The 25,862-nt window shown below is 47.4% G+C and overlaps 1 protein-coding gene across 5 annotated transcripts in view; it reads right to left on the bottom strand.

Annotated features, from left to right (window-relative positions):
• The window catches only part of CEP162 (centrosomal protein 162), an 88,595-nt gene that overhangs the window by 51,232 nt on the left and 11,501 nt on the right, over positions 1 to 25,862 (bottom strand). For 3 of the 5 annotated variants that reach the window (XM_053602600.1, XM_053602601.1, XM_053602604.1), the window contains 5 exons: positions 25,584 to 25,767; positions 20,640 to 20,707; positions 13,483 to 13,601; positions 9,639 to 9,669; positions 9,051 to 9,173 (listed from right to left, as the gene is read on the bottom strand). In XM_053602600.1, the coding sequence (XP_053458575.1) occupies positions 9,051 to 9,173; positions 9,639 to 9,669; positions 13,483 to 13,601; positions 20,640 to 20,707; positions 25,584 to 25,767 (525 nt within the window). The remainder of the gene's footprint in view (positions 1 to 9,050; positions 9,174 to 9,638; positions 9,670 to 13,482; positions 13,602 to 20,639; positions 20,708 to 25,583; positions 25,768 to 25,862) is intronic. The other 2 variants (XM_053602602.1, XM_053602603.1) reach the window with 1 other exon arrangement.

Here is a 25,862-nt window from a genome sequence, read left to right as displayed (position 1 = left end):
AACTGGTTTTAAATTCCTAAAATTTTAAGCAATCATTAACATGGGTGTCAGGAAGGGAGACTGGCCACCCTGCTTCTCACCAGACCAGTCTCCCGTCCTTCTCACCACTGCTGCTCTCTTGCTTCCTCCCTCGTCTCTAGGCCACTTGCAGTGTGCATTTTTTTTTATTCCTCTCACTTTGCAGTTCAGTATATCTGGTTAAAGCCTGCTCTAATCAAAAGCAGCATCCTGGCGGCTGCACCTCCCACCTGCTGCTCTTCCCAGCTTTGTGAGACGCCTGACGCTGATCCTCTCTGCCCACTGCTTGTTATTCCCACCACTTTGACGGCGACTTCTCCATCTCTTACTGTCTATGGCACAGATTTAGTCCTAGTTTTTGAACCTCTCACTATTTTCTGAGAGGCCTAATTCCATCAAGATGCTTAGCTTCAACTATCACCCATGTGCTCATGACTCCCAAATCTACTTCTTTTTTTTTTGAGACAGAGCTTCAAGCTGTCACCCTCGGTAGAGTGCTGAAGATTCACGGCTCACAGCAACCTCCAACTCCTGGGCTTAAATGATTCTCTTGCCTCAGCCTCATATGTAGCTGGGACTATAGGCACCTGCCACAACGCCTGGCTATGTTTTGGTTGTAGTTGTCATTGTTGTTTGGCAGGCCTGGGCTGGATTCAAACCTGCCAGCTCTGGTGTAGGTGGCTGGCACCTTAGCCGCTTGAGCTACAGGTGCTGAGCCAAAGCTACGTCTTTTGTCCATTTAACTTTTTCCTATCAAACTCTCTAACAGGCATTTAGATTGTCCTATAAGTAAATCACATCTAACATATTCATCACTGAATTCATTACATTCCCCACTAAAACGTGCTCATTACCAGTACTTCCTGTTTAATCTAATGCTCAGTCACCCAGCACAGGAACCTCGACATCACCACTCACTCCCCTTCCCTATTAACCTCTTTCCATCAAAACACAAATTCTAGAAAATAGAATTCAAAGAATCTAATGACAATAATAATCTCCTATTTTTAGGAGTATTTTCTTACATATTTTGTAACCTTCATTACTAACAAGCAGAATTTTCAAAATTAGAATGAGTCATAAAGAGTGGGGGAAAGAAGAGAAGCAGGGTGACCAGTCTCTTCCTGACACCCACGTTAATACTGCTTAAAAACAAAGTAGCATATACAGCCCCGTCTTCCTATATACAGAGAGTACCAATAAATGTATACACATTTTAAGAACGGAAAAACTGTATTAAAATTGTAATATTTGATATATAACAATGACAAAAGATGAATACAAGTCACATTTGAGCACTTCTTACAACTGTATAAGTCAAATGTGATTTGAGTATTACATTTTTAATACAGCTTTTTTCTTTCTTAAAACATGTATGCATTTTTTGGCGCTGTCTGCATACACTGTGAGTGGTCCTGCGTGCAGCTCTACGGGCTGAGCTGCACCAGTGCCTTGCAGTGAGAGCTTTCCAGCTGGTGTTTCAGGTCACCCTGGCCATTTAGAGCACACGCAGTAAATACTCATTGTTTAAATAAACTAAAAAAAAGGACTGGGGGACTGTTGGAGAATTGCCAGCAGTCACAGGTAGGGACTCTTCACGAGACACGAGGGAACCTCTTGCCTGTTAAGGTGAGCCTGCCTTTCCCCTGAGCACCTGCCGACTCAGAGCAGCCTGACTGAAAGAGGGAATGGACTTTCATGGTAAAGGAAAAGCACAGGGTGTTTTTTTACTCTACAAAAATATAGTCTGTGCAAGTACCTTCTAAGTATACACAGAAGATTTTGATGGTAAATAGCAGAGTCGCATTGAAGGCGCACACCTGACCTAGCAGGTGTGGGATACCACAAAAAGGAGGCACTTGGCTTTAAAGCAACAATAGAGCAAATATGCAAAAAGAAAAAAAATGACGTAAAAGTTTTTGTTTTTTTTTTTTGAGACAGAGTGTCACTATGTCGCCCTTGGTAGAGTGCTGTGGCGTCACAGCTCACAGCAACCTCAAACTCCTGGGCTCAATCAATTCTCTTGCCTCAGCCTCCCAAGTAGCCAGGACTACAGGTGCCCGCCACAATGCCCGGCTAAAATGATGTAAAAGTTAAGAATTAGAAACAAAGGATACAGAAGTATTAGGGGCTGCTCAGAAAACAGAGCAGGGAAAGGCAATTATTTTCTAACTTGAGCCATTAACCTAACTCATATTGAAAATAATTCCATGGTCATATATGAAACTTTTTTCATGCATTTTTTGAAGAGAAAAAGCTTTACTTCTCTTCCTTTACATTATAAAGAGAGCACTCTGTGCAGTTATTTTATGTATTATCACGAGTCAAAAGATCCCTGTATTTTTCAACTCTAGAAAGTTGAGAAGTGTCAAACCCCATTCTGCAGAGGAAAGGGTCTAACGTCACGGAGCATCAGTGTCATTCTGCGACTGTCCCAGTGACACAGCCACAGCACAGACGGCTCTTCCTCCCGAGACAAACACAAACAAGAGCAGGGCTGGACCTGGCCCAGTGTTAGGAAAACCTCGCTCTTGCACTTACTAACCTCTTTAACCCAAGAGAGCACAGAGAATTTCATAAACGAAACTATTCACAAAAGGGAATCTTTGATGTTTCACCTAAACCTTGCCAGCTTAATACTAGAAGAAACTTGGTACAAAAATACCAGGAAAAAAAACACTGAACGTTTCGGTTTAAATCAAGCACAGATGCTCATCTGTAAGACTTTCGAGAATATTTTTGAAATGCTAAGAAACGAAATTCAGCACCCCACAGGCAACGGTATTTCCGGTGTGACTCAGGCTCATCACTGTGGCTGTGCTCCTGCTTTCTGCACCTCCACGTACATCCCCATGTCGTATTCTCTCAGCCGAGCATCACGAGGCCTCACTTTCAGGCACCGGGTACCCAGCGCCACACAGCCGACGCACAGCAAGGCTGGGAGCAGAGTCCCAGGGCTGTGGCAGGAAGTTCACACTATACTACCTTCTAGTAATTAACTAATCCAATTATGTTAGAATCAAGAACATTTAAGAAACAGTACCAAAAAACTACAGCTTTATGTTACTGCTTGGATTATCTTAATAGGAATTTTACTTTTAGTAATAGGGTTTTTGTTTTGTTTTGTTTTTTGCCGGGGCTGGATTTGAACCTGCCACCTCTGGTATATGGGGCCGGCACCCTACTCCTTTAAGCCACAAGCACCGCCCAGTAATAGGTTTTTTATTTCTGAATTTTTCTTATAACATATAGCAGAGGTGCTCATCCTGTTTTACAAAATCATAGCTTTTCAGAGAAAATCATGGGTTCCAAAGATGTTTGACTGAAATTCCATTTTAAATCAAGCTTTAAACTTTAAAATTGTAATACAATCTAAAAGCAGCACAAATATACAACTTATGTAATGGTGACATTCTGAAGACATCACGTGATCACAATATTTTCGACAACTTTTGCTTCTCTTTTCCTTGTTCTCACGCACATCTCAAGAACAGTTTCTCTGGCCATCCTACTTGTAATGAACTTTTACGTACACACAAAACACGCTGATCACAAAAGTTGTAGCTTTGCCCTGTTAAAGAGCTCGAGCCACACATTGAAAACTGCAAACAGAATGTCAGAGCAAACGGACTCGGTCACCAAGTCAGCAGCAGGGCTGAGGGACGAGATCGGCACGTGCCTTCACCAGTCAGAGTTGGTGACTGTCTTAATGGAGAAATTACGTCTTACACTTGCAATCATTTAATTTTTACATTTAAAATGGAAGTTGACACAGTAAGTCAGAATAGTGGTAATACTTGGGAAGATGGTGACCAGACATGGGATACAGGCTGTGGGACACTGTGGTCTGGATGTGAGAGACAGGCGGGGGGACACTGTGGTCTGGACGTGAGAGGCAGGCAGGAGGACACTGTGGTCTGGACGTGAGAGGCAGGCGGGAGGACACTGTGGTATGGACGTGAGAGACAAGTGGGGGGACACTGTGGTCTGGATGTGAGAGACAGGTGGGGGGACACTGTGATCTGGACCTGAGAGACAGGCAGGAGGACACTGTGGTCTGGACGTGAGAGACACGCGGGGGGACACTGTGGTCTGGTCCTGAGAGACAGGCGGGGGGACACTGTGGTCTGGACTTGAGAGACAGGTGGGGGGACACCGTGATCTGGACGTGAGAGACAGGCGGGGGGACACTGTGATCTGGACCTGAGAGACAGGCGGGGGGACACTGTGATCTGGACGTGAGAGACAGGCGGGGGGACACTGTGATCTGGACCTGAGAGACAGGCGGGGGGACACTGTGGTCTGGACCTGAGAGACAGGTGGGGGGACACTGTGGTCTGGAGGTGAGAGACAGGCGGGGGGACACTGTGGTCTGGAGGTGAGAGAAAGGCGGGGGACACTGTGGTCTGGAGGTGAGAGACAAGTAGGGGGACACTGTGGTCTGGACGTGAGAGACAGGCGGGGACACTGTGGTCTGGATGTGAGAGACAGGCGGGGGACACTGTGGTCTGGACGTGAGAGACAGGCGGGGGGACACTGTGGTCTGGATGTGAGAGACAGGCGGGGGACACTGTGGTCTGGACATGAGAGACAGGCGGGGGGACACTGTGGTCTGGATGTGAGAGACAGGCGGGGGACACTGTGGTCTGGAGGTGAGAGACAAGTAGGGGGACACTGTGGTCTGGACGTGAGAGACAGGCGGGGACACTGTGGTCTGGATGTGAGAGACAGGCGGGGGACACTGTGGTCTGGACGTGAGAGACAGGCGGGGGGACACTGTGGTCTGGATGTGAGAGACAGGCGGGGGGACACTGTGATCTGGACCTGAGAGACAGGCGGGGGGAAACTGTGATCTGGACGTGAGAGACAGGCGGGGGGACACTGTGATCTGGACCTGAGAGACAGGTGGGGGGACACTGTGATCTGGACCTGAGAGGCGGGGGGACACTGTGATCTGGACCTGAGAGACAGGCGGGGGTACACTGTGGTCTGGACGTGAGAGACAGGTGGGGGGACACTGTGGTCTGGACCTGAGAGGCAGGCGGGGGACACTGTGGTCTGGACATGAGAGACAAGTAGGGGGACACTGTGGTCTGGACGTGAGAGACAGGCGGGGGACACTGTGGTCTGGACGTGAGAGACAGGCGGGGGGACACTGTGGTCTGGACCTGAGAGACAGGCGGGGGACACTGTGGTCTGGATGTGAGAAAAAGGCGGGGGACACTGTGGTCTGGACGTGAGAGACAAGTAGGGGGACACTGTGGTCTGGACGTGAGAGACAGGCGGGGGGACACTGTGGTCTGGACCTGAGAGACAGGCGGGGGACACTGTGGTCTGGATGTGAGAGACAGGTGGGGGGACACTGTGGTCTGGACGTGAGAGACAGGTGGGGGGACACTGTGGTCTGGACGTGAGAGACAGGCGGGGGACACTGTGGTCTGGATGTGAGAGACAGGCGGGGGACACTGTGGTCTGGACCTGAGAGACAGGCGGGGGGACACTGTGGTCTGGACCTGAGAGACAGGCGGGGGGACACTGTGGTCTGGATGTGAGAGACAGGCGGGGGGACACTGTGGTCTGGACGTGAGAGACAGGCGGGGGGACACTGTGGTCTGGACCTGAGAGACAGGTGGGGGGACACTGTGGTCTAGAGGTGAGAGACAGGCGGGGGGACACTGTGGTCTGGAGGTGAGAGACAAGTAGGGGGACACTGTGGTCTGGACGTGAGAGACAGGCGGGGGACACTGTGGTCTGGATGTGAGAGACAGGCGGGGGACACTGTGGTCTGGATGTGAGAGACAGGTGGGGGGACACTGTGTTCTGGAGGTGAGAGACAAGTAGGGGGACACTGTGGTCTGGACGTGAGAGACAGGCGGGGGACACTGTGGTCTGGATGTGAGAGACAGGCGGGGGACTTGTGGTCTGGACCTGAGAGACAGGTGGGGGGACACTGTGGTCTGGACCTGAGAGACAGGCGGTGGGACACTGTGGTCTGGACGTGAGAGACAGGCGGGGGGACACTGTGGTCTGGACGTGAGAGACAGGCGGGGGGACACTGTGGTCTGGATGTGAGAGACAGGTGGGGGGACACTGTGGTCTGGACCTGAGAGACAGGTGGGGGGACACTGTGGTCTAGAGGTGAGAGACAGGCGGGGGGACACTGTGGTCTGGAGGTGAGAGACAAGTAGGGGGACACTGTGGTCTGGACGTGAGAGACAGGCGGGGACACTGTGGTCTGGATGTGAGAGACAGGCGGGGGACACTGTGGTCTGGACGTGAGAGACAGGCGGGGGGACACTGTGGTCTGGATGTGAGAGACAGGCGGGGGGACACTGTGATCTGGACCTGAGAGACAGGCGGGGGGAAACTGTGATCTGGACGTGAGAGACAGGCGGGGGGACACTGTGATCTGGACCTGAGAGACAGGTGGGGGGACACTGTGATCTGGACCTGAGAGGCGGGGGGACACTGTGATCTGGACCTGAGAGACAGGCGGGGGTACACTGTGGTCTGGACGTGAGAGACAGGTGGGGGGACACTGTGGTCTGGACCTGAGAGGCAGGCGGGGGACACTGTGGTCTGGACATGAGAGACAAGTAGGGGGACACTGTGGTCTGGACGTGAGAGACAGGCGGGGGACACTGTGGTCTGGACGTGAGAGACAGGCGGGGGGACACTGTGGTCTGGACCTGAGAGACAGGCGGGGGACACTGTGGTCTGGATGTGAGAAACAGGCGGGGGACACTGTGGTCTGGACGTGAGAGACAAGTAGGGGGACACTGTGGTCTGGACGTGAGAGACAGGCGGGGGGACACTGTGGTCTGGACCTGAGAGACAGGCGGGGGACACTGTGGTCTGGATGTGAGAGACAGGTGGGGGGACACTGTGGTCTGGACGTGAGAGACAGGTGGGGGGACACTGTGGTCTGGACGTGAGAGACAGGCGGGGGACACTGTGGTCTGGATGTGAGAGACAGGCGGGGGACACTGTGGTCTGGACCTGAGAGACAGGCGGGGGGACACTGTGGTCTGGACCTGAGAGACAGGCGGGGGGACACTGTGGTCTGGATGTGAGAGACAGGCGGGGGGACACTGTGGTCTGGACGTGAGAGACAGGCGGGGGGACACTGTGGTCTGGACCTGAGAGACAGGTGGGGGGACACTGTGGTCTAGAGGTGAGAGACAGGCGGGGGGACACTGTGGTCTGGAGGTGAGAGACAAGTAGGGGGACACTGTGGTCTGGACGTGAGAGAGAGGCGGGGGACACTGTGGTCTGGATGTGAGAGACAGGCGGGGGACACTGTGGTCTGGATGTGAGAGACAGGTGGGGGGACACTGTGGTCTGGAGGTGAGAGACAAGTAGGGGGACACTGTGGTCTGGACGTGAGAGACAGGCGGGGGACACTGTGGTCTGGATGTGAGAGACAGGCGGGGGACACTGTGGTCTGGACCTGAGAGACAGGTGGGGGGACACTGTGGTCTGGACCTGAGAGACAGGCGGTGGGACACTGTGGTCTGGACGTGAGAGACAGGCGGGGGGACACTGTGGTCTGGATGTGAGAGACAGGTGGGGGGACACTGTGGTCTGGACCTGAGAGACAGGTGGGGGGACACTGTGGTCTAGAGGTGAGAGACAGGCGGGGGGACACTGTGGTCTGGAGGTGAGAGACAAGTAGGGGGACACTGTGGTCTGGACGTGAGAGACAGGCGGGGACACTGTGGTCTGGATGTGAGAGACAGGCGGGGGACACTGTGGTCTGGACGTGAGAGACAGGCGGGGGGACACTGTGGTCTGGATGTGAGAGACAGGCGGGGGGACACTGTGGTCTGGATGTGAGAGACAGGCGGGGGACACTGTGGTCTGGATGTGAGAGACAGGCGGGGGGACACTGTGGTCTGGACGTGAGAGACATGCGGGGGGACACTGTGGTCTGGATGTGAGAGACAGGTGGGGGGACACTGTGGTCTGGACGTGAGAGACAGGCGGGGGACACTGTGGTCTGGATGTGAGAGACAGGTGGGGGGACACTGTGGTCTGGTCCTGAGAGACAGGCGGGGGGTCCTGAGAGACAGGCGGGGGGACACTGTGGTCTGGACATGAGAGACTGGCAGGAGTCTGCTTGCTGACCACATGGCATGTTCAGATCTGAAAATGAGCTGGACTATTATAACACATGGACTTATCTATAGGTATGTTGTATGCCAATAAAAAAGTAAAAAGAAATAAAAATAAAATAAAAATAAAATGCTAGCTAGTATGTAGTATTGGTTAGTGACTTCCATTATTACTCTCTGTGTCCAGTCTGAACTGGTTTAGCTGGCCAGCATCTAGACACTCCAAAGGAAGCCGATAAAAACTATCCATGTAGTAAATAAAAATAATTTTATACTGTACAACAATAACAAAATACACAAATACAGTGGAACAATGATAGTTATGTGAGGATGTAACTAATCTACAGTTCCTATTTTTTTTTAATTTCAAAAGACCATCATTGTTCGCGTTAATTTTACAGAAAAATGTTACAAATATGAGTTTATTTATACTGATAAAATACCATTTTTACCTATATAGAGTTCTACATAAGATTTCAGCTTAAGATAAACGTTCCATTGCTTTAGAAAACTTTATAAAGGCTTTGTTTCCAAGATCTTTAAAAACTTGGTCCCAGGTATTTCAGAATTTCAAGATATGACCTAGCTTCTCCTACAGAGAAGGAATTATGAAAAGCACAGTTAAGACCAAAGCCTCATTTCTTGTATACATTGCAAATTTAACTTAATACTCTGGAAAGGCACAGAAAATTAGTTAATAATAACCACTAATAGTGCTGAACTTTCTATCAATAGCATTCATTCATTTATTGTTTATTTAAGGCTGTACTTTACTTGGCCTATTGTCACCATTATTTATTAAATATGGTAGAAAAGCGTGAGATTTAAAGTTTTTATTTTTAGTATAGTTACTGTGTACATCTTCCCAGATACGCAGTTATTTACTCCGCTCTAGAGAACGGCCAGCCCCTCCCACACCTGTACCTGCTCCCACTGCTTCTCTCTCAGTGGTTCCGGGTGCGGCTCTTGGCTCAGCGGCTGCTTCATCCTGTTCATCAAGGTTAACCTCAGCAGCAGAGTCCAAAGAATCAAGTAACACGACTGGAGAATATAACAGAAAAAAAATAAGAAATGTGGAGAAACTGGTTCCTTTGATCTAATAAAATTATTTTAATTATATACAATGTGTATAAAAACAAAGATACTCATTAAAATAGTATATAATCTTATATGTGTATCTATAACAAGCATGATTTATATATGTAACAAATAGGATTTTATTCCTATTTACAAGACAGTAACTAACATCAACACACACAGCTATACTTACATACAGATTTAATGTACATTTATACATGGAAAGCAAAGGAACCGAAAAAACATTCTCAAATATAACAGAATAAACCCCAGATTGGCATGAGAAACACATTACTGAGCAAAGGCAGAACTTTAATCCCTTAAAGAAACTTTAAAAGGCATAGAATAATTTATTCAGAATTATTTAGATGAAATTCTGAACAGACTAGATTTTTGCCACCTAAATATATAAATATACATAATATTTACCATTAGCCAGCATGCCAGTTTTCTCTTCTTCCTAAATTAAAAGAAGAAAATGATTACGTAAAACGAACACATCGTGAATAGTAGTGAAATCTGAAAGCCAGTGCTTACTGCATCACGGAAAGACCAGGAGCTGCACATCCTCAGCTTCCTCCCCACCACGTTCATCAACGAGACTGGCCTGACAGCACTTACAAAGTTCTCTCCACAGTTACCAAAGTTAATGGAGGCCTAAAAAGCCTTCCCTGCCTGAAGCATGTAGGTGCTGTCTGCTCACCTTGACACCTCACACCCAAGCCCTGCAATTGTACCACCACCATCCATCTTCCCTTGTTCAAAACTGGTGACCAGATAGACCTGATGCTCATTTCATCTACACTTCCAAAGACATGACTTTCCAAAGGCAGCCACCACATGGCAAGACAGGTGTTCCTTCACATCCTAGCTCCCTTAGGATTAGTCTCCAAATGATAGCACCTATCCCCCTACCTGGCTAGGCAGCATGCCGCCTCCTACCGTAACAACCCACCCTAGTTCCTTCCTATTTTGATTCTTACCCAGGCAGCTCTCTCTGAGGCTTCCACATTTAGGCTGATGCATTTTTACCCAGGGTATACTTTCCTAAAATACTGCACTACCATACTTTCTACTTACGTATTAATTTTCCATAAAATATTGCAATTGCTATATTCTAAGTGTAAATCTCATTACATTTCTTAAGGTTAGTCATCAGGCCACATTAATCTTTGTAGCTAACATCAACACAAACAGCTGTAAACGTCACCTGGTTTTTCCCTCAAACTGAGTAACACGTAAATACCCAAGGACAAAGTATCAAGTACATTTAAAAAGAAGAGTATTTATGTATACACAGAGAGTGTGTCTCTCTTATATTTAGAGACTCTAGATGTTCAAAATATCTAATCCTAAAATATGGGCCCAAAAGAAACTGTGACCAGATCAGGGCCAAAATAAGAAACAGCATTTTCCCCTCTAGCTGCTATTAAAAACCCCATGTGCCAGACGGCACACAGCAGTATTGGTGAGACCCGAGGGGAGAGTTAGAGCACAGCACTGGTGAGAGGTGGGGAGGGGGAGAGTTAGAGCACAGCACTGGTGAGAGGTGGGGAGGGGGAGAGTTAGAGCACAGCACTGGTGAGAGGTAGGGAGGGGGAGAGTTAGAGCACAGCACAGGTGAGAGGTGGGGAGGGGGAGAGTTAGAGCACAGCACTGGTGAGACGTGGGGAGGGGAAGAGTTAGAGCACAGCACAGGTGAGAGGTGGGGAGGGGGAGAGTTACAGCACAGAACTGGTGAGAGGTGGGGAGGGGGAGAGTTAGAGCACAGCACGGGTGAGAGGTGGGGAGGGGGAGAGTTAGAGCACAGCACTGGTGAGAGGTGGGGAGGGGGAGAGTTAGAGCACAGCACTGGTGAGAGGTGGGGAGGGGGAGAGTTAGAGCACAGCACTGGTGAGAGGTGGGGAGCGGGAGAGTTAGAGCACAGCACAGGTGAGACGTGGGGAGGGGGAGAGTTACAGCAAGCAATGGTGAGAGGTGCGGAGGGGGAGAGTTAGAGCACAGCAATGGTGAGAGGTGGGGAGGGGAAGAGTTAGAGCACAGCACGGGTGAGAGGTGGGGAGGGGGAGAGTTAGAGCACAGCACAGGTGAGAGGTGGGGAGGGGGAGAGTTACAGCACAGCACTGGTGAGAGGTGGGGAGGGGGAGAGTTAGAGCACAGCACTGGTGAGAGGTGGGGAGGAGGAGAGTTAGAGCACAGCACTGGTCAGAGGTGGGGAGCGGGAGAGTTAGAGCACAGCACTGGTGAGAGGTGGGGAGGGGGAGAGTTAGAGCACAGCACAGGTGAGAGGTGGGGAGGGGGAGAGTTACAGCACAGCACTGGTGAGAGGTGGGGAGGAGGAGAGTTAGAGCACAGCACTGGTCAGAGGTGGGGAGCGGGAGAGTTAGAGCACAGCACTGGTGAGAGGTGGGGAGGGGGAGAGTTAGAGCACAGCACTGGTGAGAGGTGGGGAGCGGGAGAGTTAGAGCACAGCACGGGTGAGAGGTGGGGAGGGGAAGAGTTAGAGCACAGCACAGGTGAGAGGTGGGGAGGGGGAGAGTTAGAGCACAGCAATGGTGAGAGGTGGGGAGGGAAGAGTTAGAGCACAGCACTGGTGAGAGGTGGGGAGGGGGAGAGTTAGAGCACAGCACTGGTGAGAGGTGGGGAGGGGGAGAGTTAGAGCACAGCACGGGTGAGAGGTGGGGAGGGGGAGAGTTAGAGCACAGCACTGGTGAGAGGTGGGGAGGGGGAGAGTTAGAGCACAGCACAGGTGAGAGGTGGGGAGGGGGAGAGTTACAGCACAGCACTGGTGAGAGGTGGGGAGGGGGAGAGTTAGAGCACAGCACGGGTGAGAGGTGGGGAGGGGGAGAGTTAGAGCACAGCACTGGTGAGAGGTGGGGAGGGGGAGAGTTAGAGCACAGCACGGGTGAGAGGTGGGGAGGGGGAGAGTTAGAGCACAGCACGGGTGAGAGGTGCGGAGGGGGAGAGTTAGAGCACAGCACTGGTGAGAGGTGGGGAGGGGGAGAGTTAGAGCACAGCACTGGTGAGAGGTGGGGAGGGGGAGAGTTAGAGCACAGCACTGGTGAGAGGTGGGGAGGGGGAGAGTTAGAGCACAGCACTGGTGAGAGGTGGGGAGGGGGAGAGTTACAGCACAGCACTGGTGAGAGGTGGGGAGGGGGAGAGTTAGAGCACAGCACGGGTGAGAGGTGGGGAGGGGGAGAGTTAGAGCACAGCACTGGTGAGAGGTGGGGAGGGGGAGAGTTAGAGCACAGCACTGGTGAGAGGTGGGGAGGCGGAGATTTAGAGCACAGCACGGGTGAGAGGTGGGGAGGGAGAGAGTTAGAGCACAGCACTGGTGAGAGGTGGGGAGGGGGAGAGTTACAGCACAGCACAGGTGAGAGGTGGGGAGGGGGAGAGTTACAGCACAGCACTGGTGAGAGGTGGGGAGAGAGTTAGAGCACAGCACTGGTGACAGGTTGGGGAGAGAGTTAGAACTGGGGGAGGGAGAGTTAGAGCTGGGTGAAGGAGATTTAGAGCACAGTACACCAAGCTGGACATAGTGACATGACTCCTTAGTTTAGCGTTCATACACTAATGTTACCACTAATACTGAGAAGTATTTACTGTATTTCACAAGACAAATTATACCAAAGAAAAATATAATTTAATATACCTGTTTAAAAATTCTTTTTAAAATTTTAATATACCAAAGAAAAATGTAATTTAATATACCCATTTAAATATTAGTTCTAAAATTTAATGAACTTTTCATTTCCTAAAGCTTAAATTATTTACCAAGTGAAATCTCTTACCAATTATCATATTTTTCATTAAGATTGAAGAGCTCAAGTACAACTTGAACTTTCCCTAACAAATACAAACAATGTAACCTAATCATTTGTATCCTTATATTAATCTAAAATTTAAAAAATGGCAAAAAAATGATTAAATCAGAAAAAATGGAATATGATCAAATTCCCACTAAATTAAAGCACTGTTTCTTGAATCACATATTGGAAATTGCCAGAAAATGGTTATGGGAAGTTGGAAAATACATCAACTCACAAAGATAGACACTCACCATCATAAGCAATAATAAAAAAGTATTCTTAATTTTAAAAGAGATTTATATTAAATTGCTATCCTGAGTTAAGAAAAGGATTAACTGAATGTTAAGAAATCTGCAGGTTCACGACGAGTGGTCAGCACTGTGAAAAACTCTGGTTCTGAGTCTCCGGAGGGAGACAGCCAAGCGGAAGGAGGCTTGCCTGGCTCGCGCGCACTTGACGAGTACCTGTCTGTCTGCAGGTGTTTTCTCTGATTTGGGATTCTCTTTGCAACTAGTCTCTTCATCTTTAGTGGTCAAAGGTGCATCGACATCCTCCTCATCTTCAAAATCATCACTGTAGTTTTCTGGAAAAAAAAAAAAGATTTAAAAAATATAAGGATCCCTCTGTCAAAAAAGTCAAGGAAAAGATTCATTTCCAAAGGAAGATGTCTATACAAGAATAATTTATTGAAATCTTAACATAAAAATACCTTTAAAGGATATGTATTTTTGCAAAGATTTAATGGGAGTTCAGTCTATGAGACTACCTTGGGTTTACTTCATTTTTTTAAACTTTTATATAGTTAGGAGTTTTGTGCTTTTATTAAACAACTGTAAATTAACTATATTATTAAACTAAAAATTTCTAGAGCCATCCAAAAGATTTTATTCACAGTATTACATTTAAAGTAAAACTCAAATATTTTTTTTTTTTAAGACAGAGTCTTGCGTGCTCTGTGCCCTAACTAGAGGGCAGTGCCATCAGCGCTCCCCGCAACCTCCCGTTACTGGCTATGCCGTATCTAGAGTGCAGTGCCGTCAGCGCTCCCCGCAACCTCGTGCCCTAACTAGAGTGCAGTGCCGTCAGCGCTCCCCGCAACCTCACGCTCCTGGCTTGCCCTAACTAGAGTGCAGTGCGGTCAGCACTCCCCGCAACCTCACGCTCCTGGCTGTGTCCTAACTAGAGTGCAGTGCCGTCAGCGCTCCCGGCAACCTCACGCTCCTGGCTGTGTCCTAACTAGAGTGCAATGCCGTCAGCGCTCCCAGCAACCTCACGCTCCTGGCTGTGCCCTATCTAGAGTGCAGTGCCGTCAGCGCTCCCCGCAACCTCACGCTCCTGGCTGTGCCCTAACTAGAGTGCAGTGCCGTCAGTGCTCCCCGCAACCTCACGCTCCTGGCTGTGTCCTAACTACAGTGCAGTGCCGTCAGCGCTCCCAGCAACCTCACGCTCCTGGCTGTGCCCTAACTACAGTGCAGTGCCGTCAGTGCTCCCGGGAACCTCACGCTCCTGGCTGTGCCCTAACTAGAGTGCAGTGCCGTCAGCGCTCTCGGCAACCTCATTCCCCTGGCTTCAAGCAATCCTTCTACCCCAGCCTACTCTGAGTAGCTGAACTACAGGTGCCTGCCAGCACTCCCGGCCTATTTTTCTGTTTGTTTTTTATTTTTTTGTAGAGACAGGGTCTTGCTCTTACTCAAGCTGGTCTGGAATGCCTGGTCTCAAGTGATCCTTTCAACTTGGTCTCCCAAAGTACTAGGATTACAGGTATAAGCCACTGTGTCAAGCCAATATTTTTTCTTCCAAAGACAAAAGTCTCCAAAAATTCTTGAAACTTTTAAAAAGGTTGAATTTTGCTTATTTTGTTATTTTTTTGTTTTGTTTTGGTCTCTGTAGGTAACTCTACTGTAAGGCTTAACATAGGACTTATAAAAGACCTACCTGACTCTTCTTTCGGGTAAATGCTGGCCCTATGTGACCTCCCAGCTATGTCCCCAATCCTGGGTACTTTTTGGCTAAAGGCTCCAAGTTATAAGTCAATCTGCTTTGTGGCAGAAGGAAAAGATGTCCCCTCTTAAATGATGCCATCAGTCTGCTCATGGGGAAATGGGGCAGGGATGATTTGGTCAAGCTCTCTTCATCAAGTTTTAACTTATGCTTAGCCCTTACATGAAAGGATTAACCAACATCTTTGGGATGTAGAAGGGAAACAACATTTTCGGAGTAGAACCAATCATTTTAGAAACAAATATAATCGTATTTGTATTTTGAAAAATCGCATCACAGGCTGGCTCGCACAGGGCTGCATAAGGTGTCAGAGTCTGCCTTTGGGTGGCTGCTTTTTACTCTTCTCTTAGAATGATGAGGACAATACGAACATAATTAATATTGGAGTTTGGAAGTAAGTTTGAAAGGGCTTAGAATCTAAATAGGGATGCTTCAGTGAGATGCAGTTACAGAAACATCTCCATTTTAGTTCACAAGATATGCAAAGTTGGGCCCACCTGGGTCCTGTAACAGGGAAGTGATGTGCTAGTAGGTCAGCTACACCAACACCCAGATTTTGGGGCTCAGAAACACACTTGTGGTTCTCTTCCACATGAGAAGGAGCTCTGGGGTTTTCTAAATTTCAGTGGACAGAATTAAATTTACAAGACATTTCTGAGCGATCACTTTCTGTCAGACCTGCTTCCAGGTGCTGAGACCAACATAAGACAATTAAGACTTTAACATTACAGGGGGATCCACCGATTTTTATGTCACCTCAGAGTCAGGCTTGCTTAGGAAAAGATGACGGGCGGCGCCTGTTGCTCAGTGAGTAGGGCACAGGCCCCATATACCAAGGGTGGTGGGTTCAAACCCAGCCCCAGCCAAACTGTCACAAAAAAATAGCAGGGAGTTGTGGCAGGCACCTGTTGTCCCACCTACTCAGGAGGCTGAGGCAAGAGAATTGCCTAAGCCAGGAGCTGGAGGTTGTGGTGAGCTGTGTGACGCCACAGTACTCTACACTCTACTCAGGGCGACAAAGTGAGACTCTGTCTCTAAGAAAAAGAAAAAAAAGAAAAGATGATGAACATGGAAAGGGAAGGCACTGGAGAGTCTGACACTGACTGCAGGAAGCGGCTCAGGACGTGGGGACCAGCGTCGGGACCCTGCTGTGTGGGGCACGTGGGGAGCAGCGTCGGGACCCTGCTGTGTGGGGCACGTGGGGAGCAGCATCGGGACCCTGCTGTGTGGGCCACATGGGGAGCAGCGTCGGGACCCTGCTGTGTGGGCCACATGGGGACCAGCGTCGGGACCCTGCTGTGTGGGGCACGTGGGGACCAGCGTCGGGACCCTGCTGTGTGGGGCACGTGGGACCAGTGTCGGGACCGTGCTGCCTGTGGCACTGTGCAGAGACCGTGTCAGGGACACTTTCCGCAGCACAGCACAGTGCTTTAGAGCTAGAAAGCCCCAATGCCACTATGCCAGACTCCATATTGAGAGTGGGGATGATAATACATGGGTCATTATGAAAGTTTTGAGATATACCTCAAAATCAAGAAACATAAAACCCACAGACGGACACAGATGAAGCCCTCCCAGCAACACTGATGAGTTAAGCAAGGTGGAACTTGCTCTGGGGAATCAGGGAGGACGCTGTCGACTGCATTGTTGGAAGTGAAATAATGGACCATAACACAGTCTGTCTCAAAACTCTCATGTGACCTGCCTGATACTTACCTCATAGGGCCACTGGGAAGATTAAGGCTAAAGTGTTTAGAACAGTGGTTGATGCAACACGCACTATGTGAGTGTTAGCTATTATATTTAATAACATTAATTACTGTTAATATTTTTAAAGCTAATTTTGCTCTTAACATAAATATAAAATTAATGAAGCCAAATCCTGAGTAGGAAATGTGCTAATCTACACAGAATGTTTTTCAAAACTACATTTGTTATTTTCACTTAGTAACTGAGCAGCCAAGGCAAATACGACATCCAACGCAAAGAGGCTTGAAGGGAGAAGGGAATGCCTCTCGGAGAGAAATGATGGACCAGACATAAATGGAAGGTCAACAGCATGTCAAAGATTTCGGAAACACACATCAGGCCAAGTCAGGTTTATGTAAAAATAAAAGAGCAAAACCAAACTGAGAAGGTGATTCTTGTCTGGAAGCATCAGAGACGACACCCAGGCTGCTCCACACCATCTGGAAACGACGAGGCCTCTGCTGTGGAGCATTCTGACTGTTCAGGCTGGATGATGTTACGTATTCACGGTGCATTTCTTTTTTATTTTGTTTTGTGTAGATAGAGTCTTACTCTTCACCAGGGCTACAGTGCCCTGCTGCCACAGCTCATCGCAACCTCAAACTCTTGGGCTCAAGAGATCCTCCCGCCGCAGCCTCCAGAGTAGATGGGAATGTAAGTGCCTGCCACAACACCTGGCTATTTTTTCTATTTTTAGTAGAGACGGGGTCTCACTCTTGCTCAGGCTGGTCTCAAATCCCTGTACTCACACAGTGTACCCCCCTTGGCCTCCCCAAGTCCTAGGATCACAGGCTGAGCCGCCTTGTCCCTGCCGCCCAAGTTACCCTCTACCCTTGTTAGCTTTAAAAATATTATTTGCATAACAAAAAACATTCTTAAAATTAAAATAAATTAAACCACATTCAATGTAAAAGATTTAACAGATCCTTTCCAGAGACATTTTTCACCCTTTGTAGGCAAATTCAGCTGCAAGTCTTTAACTTAAGTACGATGCAATCTAGAAGGACTTCCCTCTGCCGTGTAGGAGTTGAAGGGACTATATTCAGCCTACTCAGTAAATAATCAATACATTGGACAAAATATATAAAACAACTATTTTCAGATATTTGGCAACTGGCAGCCAAAACATCTGATTCCTAAGAAAAGATAAACAAGTGAGCTGGCCCTGTGATTTCCTGAGAGGCTGCACTCTGGAGTGGTGCAGGGATGAGGCCAGGACAGCCCCACCCGAGTGAGGACAGAGGAGAGCTCTGAGGGGCTGAGATGGGTAGAAGGTGCAGGGCAGTGATTGTTAGAGGAGCTGCCTGTGTAAGACAGAGCTCCAGAAACCTGCACAGGGGCCTCCTGGAGCAGAACACCAAGTTGATCATGCAGACAGTTAGCCAAGGACGACTAGGCGTTTCAGAGTCCACACAGACAGACACTTGCAAACACTAACCTGTTGGAGTGCAAAGTGTTCACTGATCACGGGGGCCCATTTAGTAGAAACCTCAAAAGGGGTTAGCAGGGTTAATAGCAGGGTTAACGCTGTGGTCCCCACCCCAGGCTGCAGACCAGTACTGTCCGTGGCCTGTTAGGAACTGGGCCACACAGCAGATGAGCAGTGGGCAAAGCCTCCCCTGTGTTCACAGCTGCTCCCGCTCGCTTGCAGCCCCGTCCCCTGCATCACAGCCTGAGCTCTGCCTCTTGTCAGAGCAGTGGTGGTATCAGATTCTCACAGGAGCAAGACCCCTGCTGGGAACTGCATGAGCAGGGATCTGGGTCGTGTGCTGACGCCTGGTGAACTGAGGAAAAATGCAATGTGCCTGAATCATCCCCAAACCAGTCTGTGGGAAAACCATCTTCCAGGAAATTGGTCCCTGAAGCCAAAAAGGTTGGGAACTGCTGGGTTAAATGACCCCAGGGCTAAACAAGACTTCCCCTAACAAAGCATAAGAAAAATCTGCAAAGGGTCAGGTGACAGGATCAGTTACTTCCCAGAACAGAGCTCAGCACTCATTAGAAGAAGAAAACTAGACCCAGATATTCAACAACGCAAGTTCACAATACCCAATATCCAATGAAAAAAACTGCTGGATGTCTAAGAAGCAGGGAAAAGTGTAACCAAGAGAAAAAATGGATAATACAAAGAGATCCAGAAATGAACAAATCCTGGGATCTGTAAAAAATGCCTAAAAGTAAGGACTTGAAAAAAAATGAACATAATGGAGAGGCACCTGTGGCTCAAAGGAGTAGGCCCCATATACCGGAGGTGGTGGGTTCAAACCCAGCCCCGGCCAAAAACAGAAAGCAGATGTTATATTTTAAGAATAGCCAGAGTATTTCTGATTTTCATGGAAACTATAAATCCACAGATCAGTGATGCTCAATCAACTCCAAACAGGATAAACTTACCAGAAAAGAAAACTAGGACATGTCACAATCCAGCTGCCAAGAAACGCAGAAAGAGGAATCCTGAAAACAGGAGAAAGGCACAAAGCACAAAGTGGCAGTGACTGCAAGTCCGGTAAAGCGGTGGGGTGGAGTTTACTTTGTTACAGTTCATAATAAAGTCACATGTTATTTAAAAGAAGAACTAGTAAGGTAAAGACATATATTGTGATTCTTTTGGCAACTAAAAAAATAAGGTATTAACTAAAAAGCCAAAGTAATAATAAAATACGACACTATAAACAGTCAATCCAACAGAACACAGGACAAAAGCAAAAACAAAAAAAAAGATAGAAAACAAATGGCAAAATAGCAAACAACTAACTATATTAATAAATACATTTTTGTATAGGAGAGAAACACTTCAATTAAAAGTCAGAGAATACATTGGATTCTTGCTTCTCTATTCTTGTGATGCTTTACTACGAAGAATTCTAATATGAAGGCAGTAGATGATCTAATACACGGTGGGGGCAGAGGAATGAGGGAGCAGGGAGGGGGCAGGTGTGTGGCACACCTCTGGGGGTGGGACACAATCATAAGAGGGACTTGGACAAATGCCATCACTGTAACCTAATTTTTTGTACCCTCAATGTATCCCAAACAATAAAAAAGAAAAAAGTCAAGAGAGTGAAAAAAAAAGTCAAACATAGATGTATTAAAAGTAAAAGATGGGCCAGGCATGGTGGCTCAGACTTGTCATCCCAGCACTCTGGGAGGCCAAGGCAGATGGACTTCTTGAGGTCAGAAGTTCAAGACCAGCCTGAGCAAGAGTGAGACCCCATGTCTACTAAAACAATTAGAAAAATTAGGCATCGTTGGGGGTGCCGATACTCCCACCTACTTGGGAGGCTGATGCAGAATGATCCCGTGAGCCCAGGAGTTTGAGGTTGCTGAGAGTTATGACAAGGCCATAACTCTATCCAGGGTGAGAAAGTGAGACTCTGTCTCCAACAACAACAACAACAAAAAGACAGAAAAGAAGAAAAGCTAAAAGATGAAAAAAGGTTATTTCTCCATGACCATACCTGGTGATTTTTGTCCAGGCTTCATAGATTCCCACAATCCTTGCATAAAAATCTCTTTTTCTGAGCCCACAGCGAGCTCACTGCCCATTCTCAACACACAGGTGCAGCCCCCTCAACACACGGGTGCTTGCTCCCTCAACACACGGGTGCCGGCCCCTCAACACACGGGTGCAGCTCCCTCAACACACGGGTGCCGCTCCCTCAACACACGGGTACAGGCCCCTCAACACACGGGTGCTGCTCCCTCAACACTTTCTCAACAGCTCAGAGTATAACGCAGGCAACCGCACCCTGCCCAGTCAAAGCTCTAAGACACACAACTTTCCTTTTAGTTATTTTTCTTTTATTAACATCTTCATTCAAAGCTATGTTACCTTTACAAATGCTATAGATTTTAAAACCAATGAAATTACCTGCCAGTTCTTCGTGTTTTGATTCATTCCCACGTTCTCCTTCAGTGAGTTCTACATTGCCTTCATTACTGAAAAAAATATTAACTTAATTTAGCATTGTATGTTAAGAATAAATTCTCATACAATCCTCTGTATATTTAAAAAAATCCCCCAAATTATTTCCTCCCAAGTACTCTTATTCTGTCAAGTTAAAAATTTGGGGCTGGGCATGGTGAGTCCTAGCATGAATCCAGGAGGCCGAGCAGGGACTTCCCTTGAGGCCAGAAATTCAAGCCCAGGCAACAGCAAGACCCTGTGTCTACAAAAAATTAACAAGTAGCAAGGTGTGGTGGTGTGCACCTACAGGCCAAGCCACCCAGGGCGGTCTGAGGGTGCAGTGGGCTGTAACGCACTGCCCTCCATCTGGGGAAATAGTGAGACCTTCTCTCAGAAAGAAAATTTAAAAAGCTAAAAATTTGGGAGATATAAGGAAAATGTTCTGAAAATAAAGCATCTTTAAAGCATAAGCAATTGTAGCTGCTCACAAGTAACACAAAGGGAAACACACATTTCCTACATTCACGTAAGTTTATACAGATGTGTGCGTTTACACATACACACACGATCTTAGGACCCAGGTGGCCCTTCTTCACGTCACGTAAGTTTACAGACATGTGCGTTTACACATACACACACGATCTTAGGACCCAGGTGGCCCTTCTTCACATCACGTAATTTTTTACAGACGTGTGCGTTTACACATACACACACGATCTTAGGACCCAGGTGGCCCTTCTTCACGTCACGTAATTTTACACAGACGTGTGCGTTTACACATACACACACGATCTTAGGACCCAGGTGGCCCTTCTTCACGTCACGTAATTTTACACAGACGTGTGCGTTTACACATACACACACGATCTTAGGACCCAGGTGGCCCTTCTTCATGTCACACAATTTTATACAGATGTGTGCTGATGAGCAATCTGAGCCAGAAGGAAGCAGAGGAGGAGCCTTAGAACAGGGGACTCAGCAAGAGGGTGGAGGAGCGAGCGTGTCCGGGTTGTATGTACTGGAGATTCTAGTTCCTATTCTCTCTTCAGTCTCACAGCCCTGCCTTTCATGACCTTGTAGGCCGGAGAAGCTCTGAGGCTATAAGAATGACAGGGGCAAACACCTCGCTCGGCAACCCCACACTACCCTGCACCATGACCGTCCTGTCCAGAGCAAAGCATCAATAGTTAAGACTACTGCTATGAAATGAGAGAAAGTTAAGAGAGAAGGCAAAGTGGCACACAGCTGTGGCCCCCGACCTGTGCATGTGTGAACCGTGTTCTCACTGCTCGAGAGGCGATCACCACGGACCCTGACTACCCCGCGCATTCTTGCTGAGTTGCCAAGAAGGCAAAGCCCTGACCGTTTTCACCAAACCACTTCCCACGTGTCTGTTGTGTGAGCAATCTTGAAAGATAAGGTAGCATTTCTACCCCGAGAGCAGCCTTGTTCCCCCTTGCTGGAAAGAAGAGTCAGTGCCCACCTGTCCTCAACCCGCTGCACCTGCGGGGTCCACCAGGAGTCCTTTGCTTTGCATGGGGGTCTCCTGGGGCAGGGGACCAAGCCCAAGGCCAACACGCAGGGGCTGCTTTTACTCTGACAAAACAGGCCTTTGGTTGTGACCTAGAAATCTCATGTTTATTGTCAACATCCATAAAATTGGAAGTCTGTTTAGCTTGTAAACAGGATAAAAATCCCAGACCCTGCAGTTTATGACATGAGATGTCCAGCTCATCGATGAGAAGCTGATCATCCTGAGGACAGAGCAGGCACTCTAGAACAGGGGTGATGTTCTCCTGACCTTTAACTTCATAATACTTGCGTGTCCTCAAAATCCTAAATAACATTATAATCTGCTTTGTATTTATAATAAAAAATCACATGAATAACTAAACCAAGGACACTGAAAGCCTCAGGAGTCACAAGTCTTGAGCACGTCCTGTGTGTGTGTGTGGGGAGGGACCCGCAGCCTAAGGCCACATGTGCCCTTCTAGGTCTTTAAGTGCAGCCTTTTGAGAGAATCCAAATTTTATAGAACACATCCTTTTATTTTATTTAAAATGCCTTTTATTTTATTTAAAATGCTAAAGAATAAAATCAGCTTTAATAATAAGTTCCCAGACTGACCAGCACAGTCTGTCACTGAGCCAGGAGGGCTGAGGTGACGGCAGCCATTCTCATGATTTAGTTCTGAGCCTCCTGGTAAGGGCTGAGGGGGTTGAGTACCCCATTCTGTTATCAGCTTTTGACAATGGTGCACTGTTTCTGGTTGAAGAGGAATTTGTGAACAGCTACACAGCTCGACAGTATTTTTGAATTCTCTCTGCGTAACAGTCTAGCACGTCATACCTACAGACGTGTGCATCTACACGGAAGAAAACACATCTTTTAATGAAGATTGGGAATTGCAATATTATCTTGTTTCTGCCAAATATAAGATGACTTGTTTGCTTTGTGGTACTGCAATATCAGCATTAAAGGAATCCAAAGCTCATCAGCATCGTGACATAAGTAAGGACCACACGTTGTTTAGAGGGAAAGGCGTGAAAGGTTGGTTGTATTGCAGAAATAAATGATGAACAGCTAAGCAAAGAAAATTCTTTCAAGCAGCAGTGAGATGTGGAAATAATGCCACTGAAACAACTTACAAATTAGCTGAGGTACTCGGGGAAAAGGGGGGCCATTCAGGAGAGAATGCTTTGTCCAGCTGTAGGGTGATGATGCTTCTAAGTGCAAGCTACTGCCTCTTCCAAGGAGGACATAAACAATCCCAGCACAAATTAGCCGTCAGCTCAACAAGCAACTTCAAGTAATACTTCAAAAGGAAAATGTATACAGTAGAATCTCCGTAGGTCAGCCTCCCAAGGGACTGCTCAACACAGGGAACGAGGCCTCTTGCCCTGGCAGGTACACATGGTGCATGTCCAGACTCTGGAAATTGGTCAACTTGAGAGGTGGCCAGTGCAGGGAGGTGGTCAGCTGTGGAGGTTCTGTCGTGTTAACGACTTCGGATGAATGAACTGATACCACTGACTCGACACAAGTTTCATTCTTCATCCAGGTCATAACAGAAGATTTTATTAGCTATGAAGAGTTACTTGCTTTGGGCACACACAGGAACAGAACCTGGGGAATAGATACCTTCAGCAATTTCAGGACTGGATTTGGTAAATTTAGCGAGTGAATACATGTACGCATGGCACACCTTCCATGACAGGAAAACATAAAGGGTTTAATGCACAGTTAAAAAGCTATGAGCAGATACAAATGCTCTCTTCCCTTTTCACTGTCTCTGGCATCAGCAAAATCTCTGTGCCGAAGCTGCTTCCAGTGATACTCTGCAGTAAGTTGTAAGAACTGTTAACTGTATTCCTAAAAACCCAACACAGCCCCGTCAGCTTCACGACATGCTACAGCTGGAGGACAAGGGTTCAGTGTGGGCCCACCACTCTAAAGGGCTTGGCTGTTACAGGGACCGGTGTAGCCAGAATTCCATCTTTGTGAGAACAGATAAATTTTATGAAGAACAGAATCACCAAGGTGAATTATTGAAGATTTCTGTAGGAATGCAGCATTTCTCTGTATCTTGTCAAAACAAACTGAATATTTCTCTGCAAAGTAAAACTAAGTCTATATGTGACATGTGGAAAAATCCAAGCATTTCAAGAAAGGCTATCTTTTTTCAAAACACTTCTTCAAAAGGAAATTTCAGATGAACATTTTCCCCAGTTCACAAAGGTCGCTGATGAGCAGGGCAATACACGCAAATCACTTGAAGAATGTGGCGCTGTCACAGCCCCAGTGACTGCAGAACACAGTGACAAGGGCTCTGACTCGAGAATCACAACATGACACTCGCATTAGTACTTCCGCCTTGCCGGGTCGATACCACCAAGGGCCCTAAGGAAGTACAGGTGGACGTGACTGACTTCACAGGAGATGGCATTTTAAAATCATTGTTTGATGCTAAGAAAGATACAAATGAAATACGGAAAAATGCAGGACAGCACCCAGGCCTTCAGCAACACAGAAACAAGAACTCCTGATCGCATGTTCTTACTTTCAACCACTTCCTGCTGTAAGTCTGCAGTCTCCTGCCCAACCCAGTCACGACACCGTGAGGGACCCCTGGACCTCCCGACCTCCAGGCTGAGGCCAGATATCCAAACGCTTTCCAACAAAAAGCAGACAGACCAAGTCATGAAAAGGTTAATTTTAAAATAGTTTTTATTTTTTGAAATTATTAATAATAGATTTTCACGAAATAATGTGAAAGATTTTCACATCTTTACAAAATAATGTACATTTTTAAGTGTATCCAATTGAAATTTCTTGAATGTGGCCTTATTTGATTATAGTGAAATTAATGTGGCTTCCAGCATGAGAAGGGTCCCACCCAGCTCCCTGTGTGTAAGACAGGAGCAGCTCAGCCAACTAGCAGGCCTTCCAGGGTGAGCGAGGGGACCAACACCACAGAGAGGTACAACGCGGCCACACTTGTCTCTGCTCCTTGGTTCTCAACTCCCTTTCCCTTTCTGTTTCTTTTTTCCTGAGTGTATAATAATAACTCGGACTCTCTTATTAACTTTATCTGTGGAAAGTCATTTAATAAATTACTTTCCTAGCAAGAACTTGCTGGCAATGTACTGCTAGTCTCACTGGATCTGGAGCATGAAATTTCAGACTCTGGAGGGGAATGAGCTCTACAGTACAGATAAGCATATTCTAGTCTAACATCAGAAAAACCCTGACTCTGATAATGAGCAGAGAATACAATTATAAAAATAAGATTTAATTTTGCCCATTACACTCTTTAGCTATTCACATCCAAGCCTACACTTATACCAACCTTCCAAAAACTAAGAAAACACAAAAATCATTTAAGAGTTTATAGTGTATTTATGTTACCTATGCAGAGCTTTAAGATGTGTGGAGTCATCAAAATCCAATTCCTCATTTAATCTTGAGTAATCGATGGGCAGCGTCATGCCCGTCTCTAGCCTGGAGAAGAACCTCTCTTTTTCCTCTTGTTCTTCCAGTGTGTCCAGACCCAGCCCAAGGATGCTGTGACTGAGCTCAGAAACCACCAGGCCTACAGAGAAAGCACAAATATGCCATTAACAGACTGAATTTGGATAAATTCACATTAATGATGCATTTTTCTTTTTTTTTTTTTCTTTTTTTTGT

The sequence above is a fragment of the Nycticebus coucang genome, chromosome 9 (assembly GCF_027406575.1).
Source record: "Nycticebus coucang isolate mNycCou1 chromosome 9, mNycCou1.pri, whole genome shotgun sequence".
Lineage (NCBI taxonomy): Eukaryota > Metazoa > Chordata > Mammalia > Primates > Lorisidae > Nycticebus > Nycticebus coucang.
Note: the sequence above shows the minus strand (reverse complement) of the source record. Positions and strands in the feature narration are given on the sequence as shown.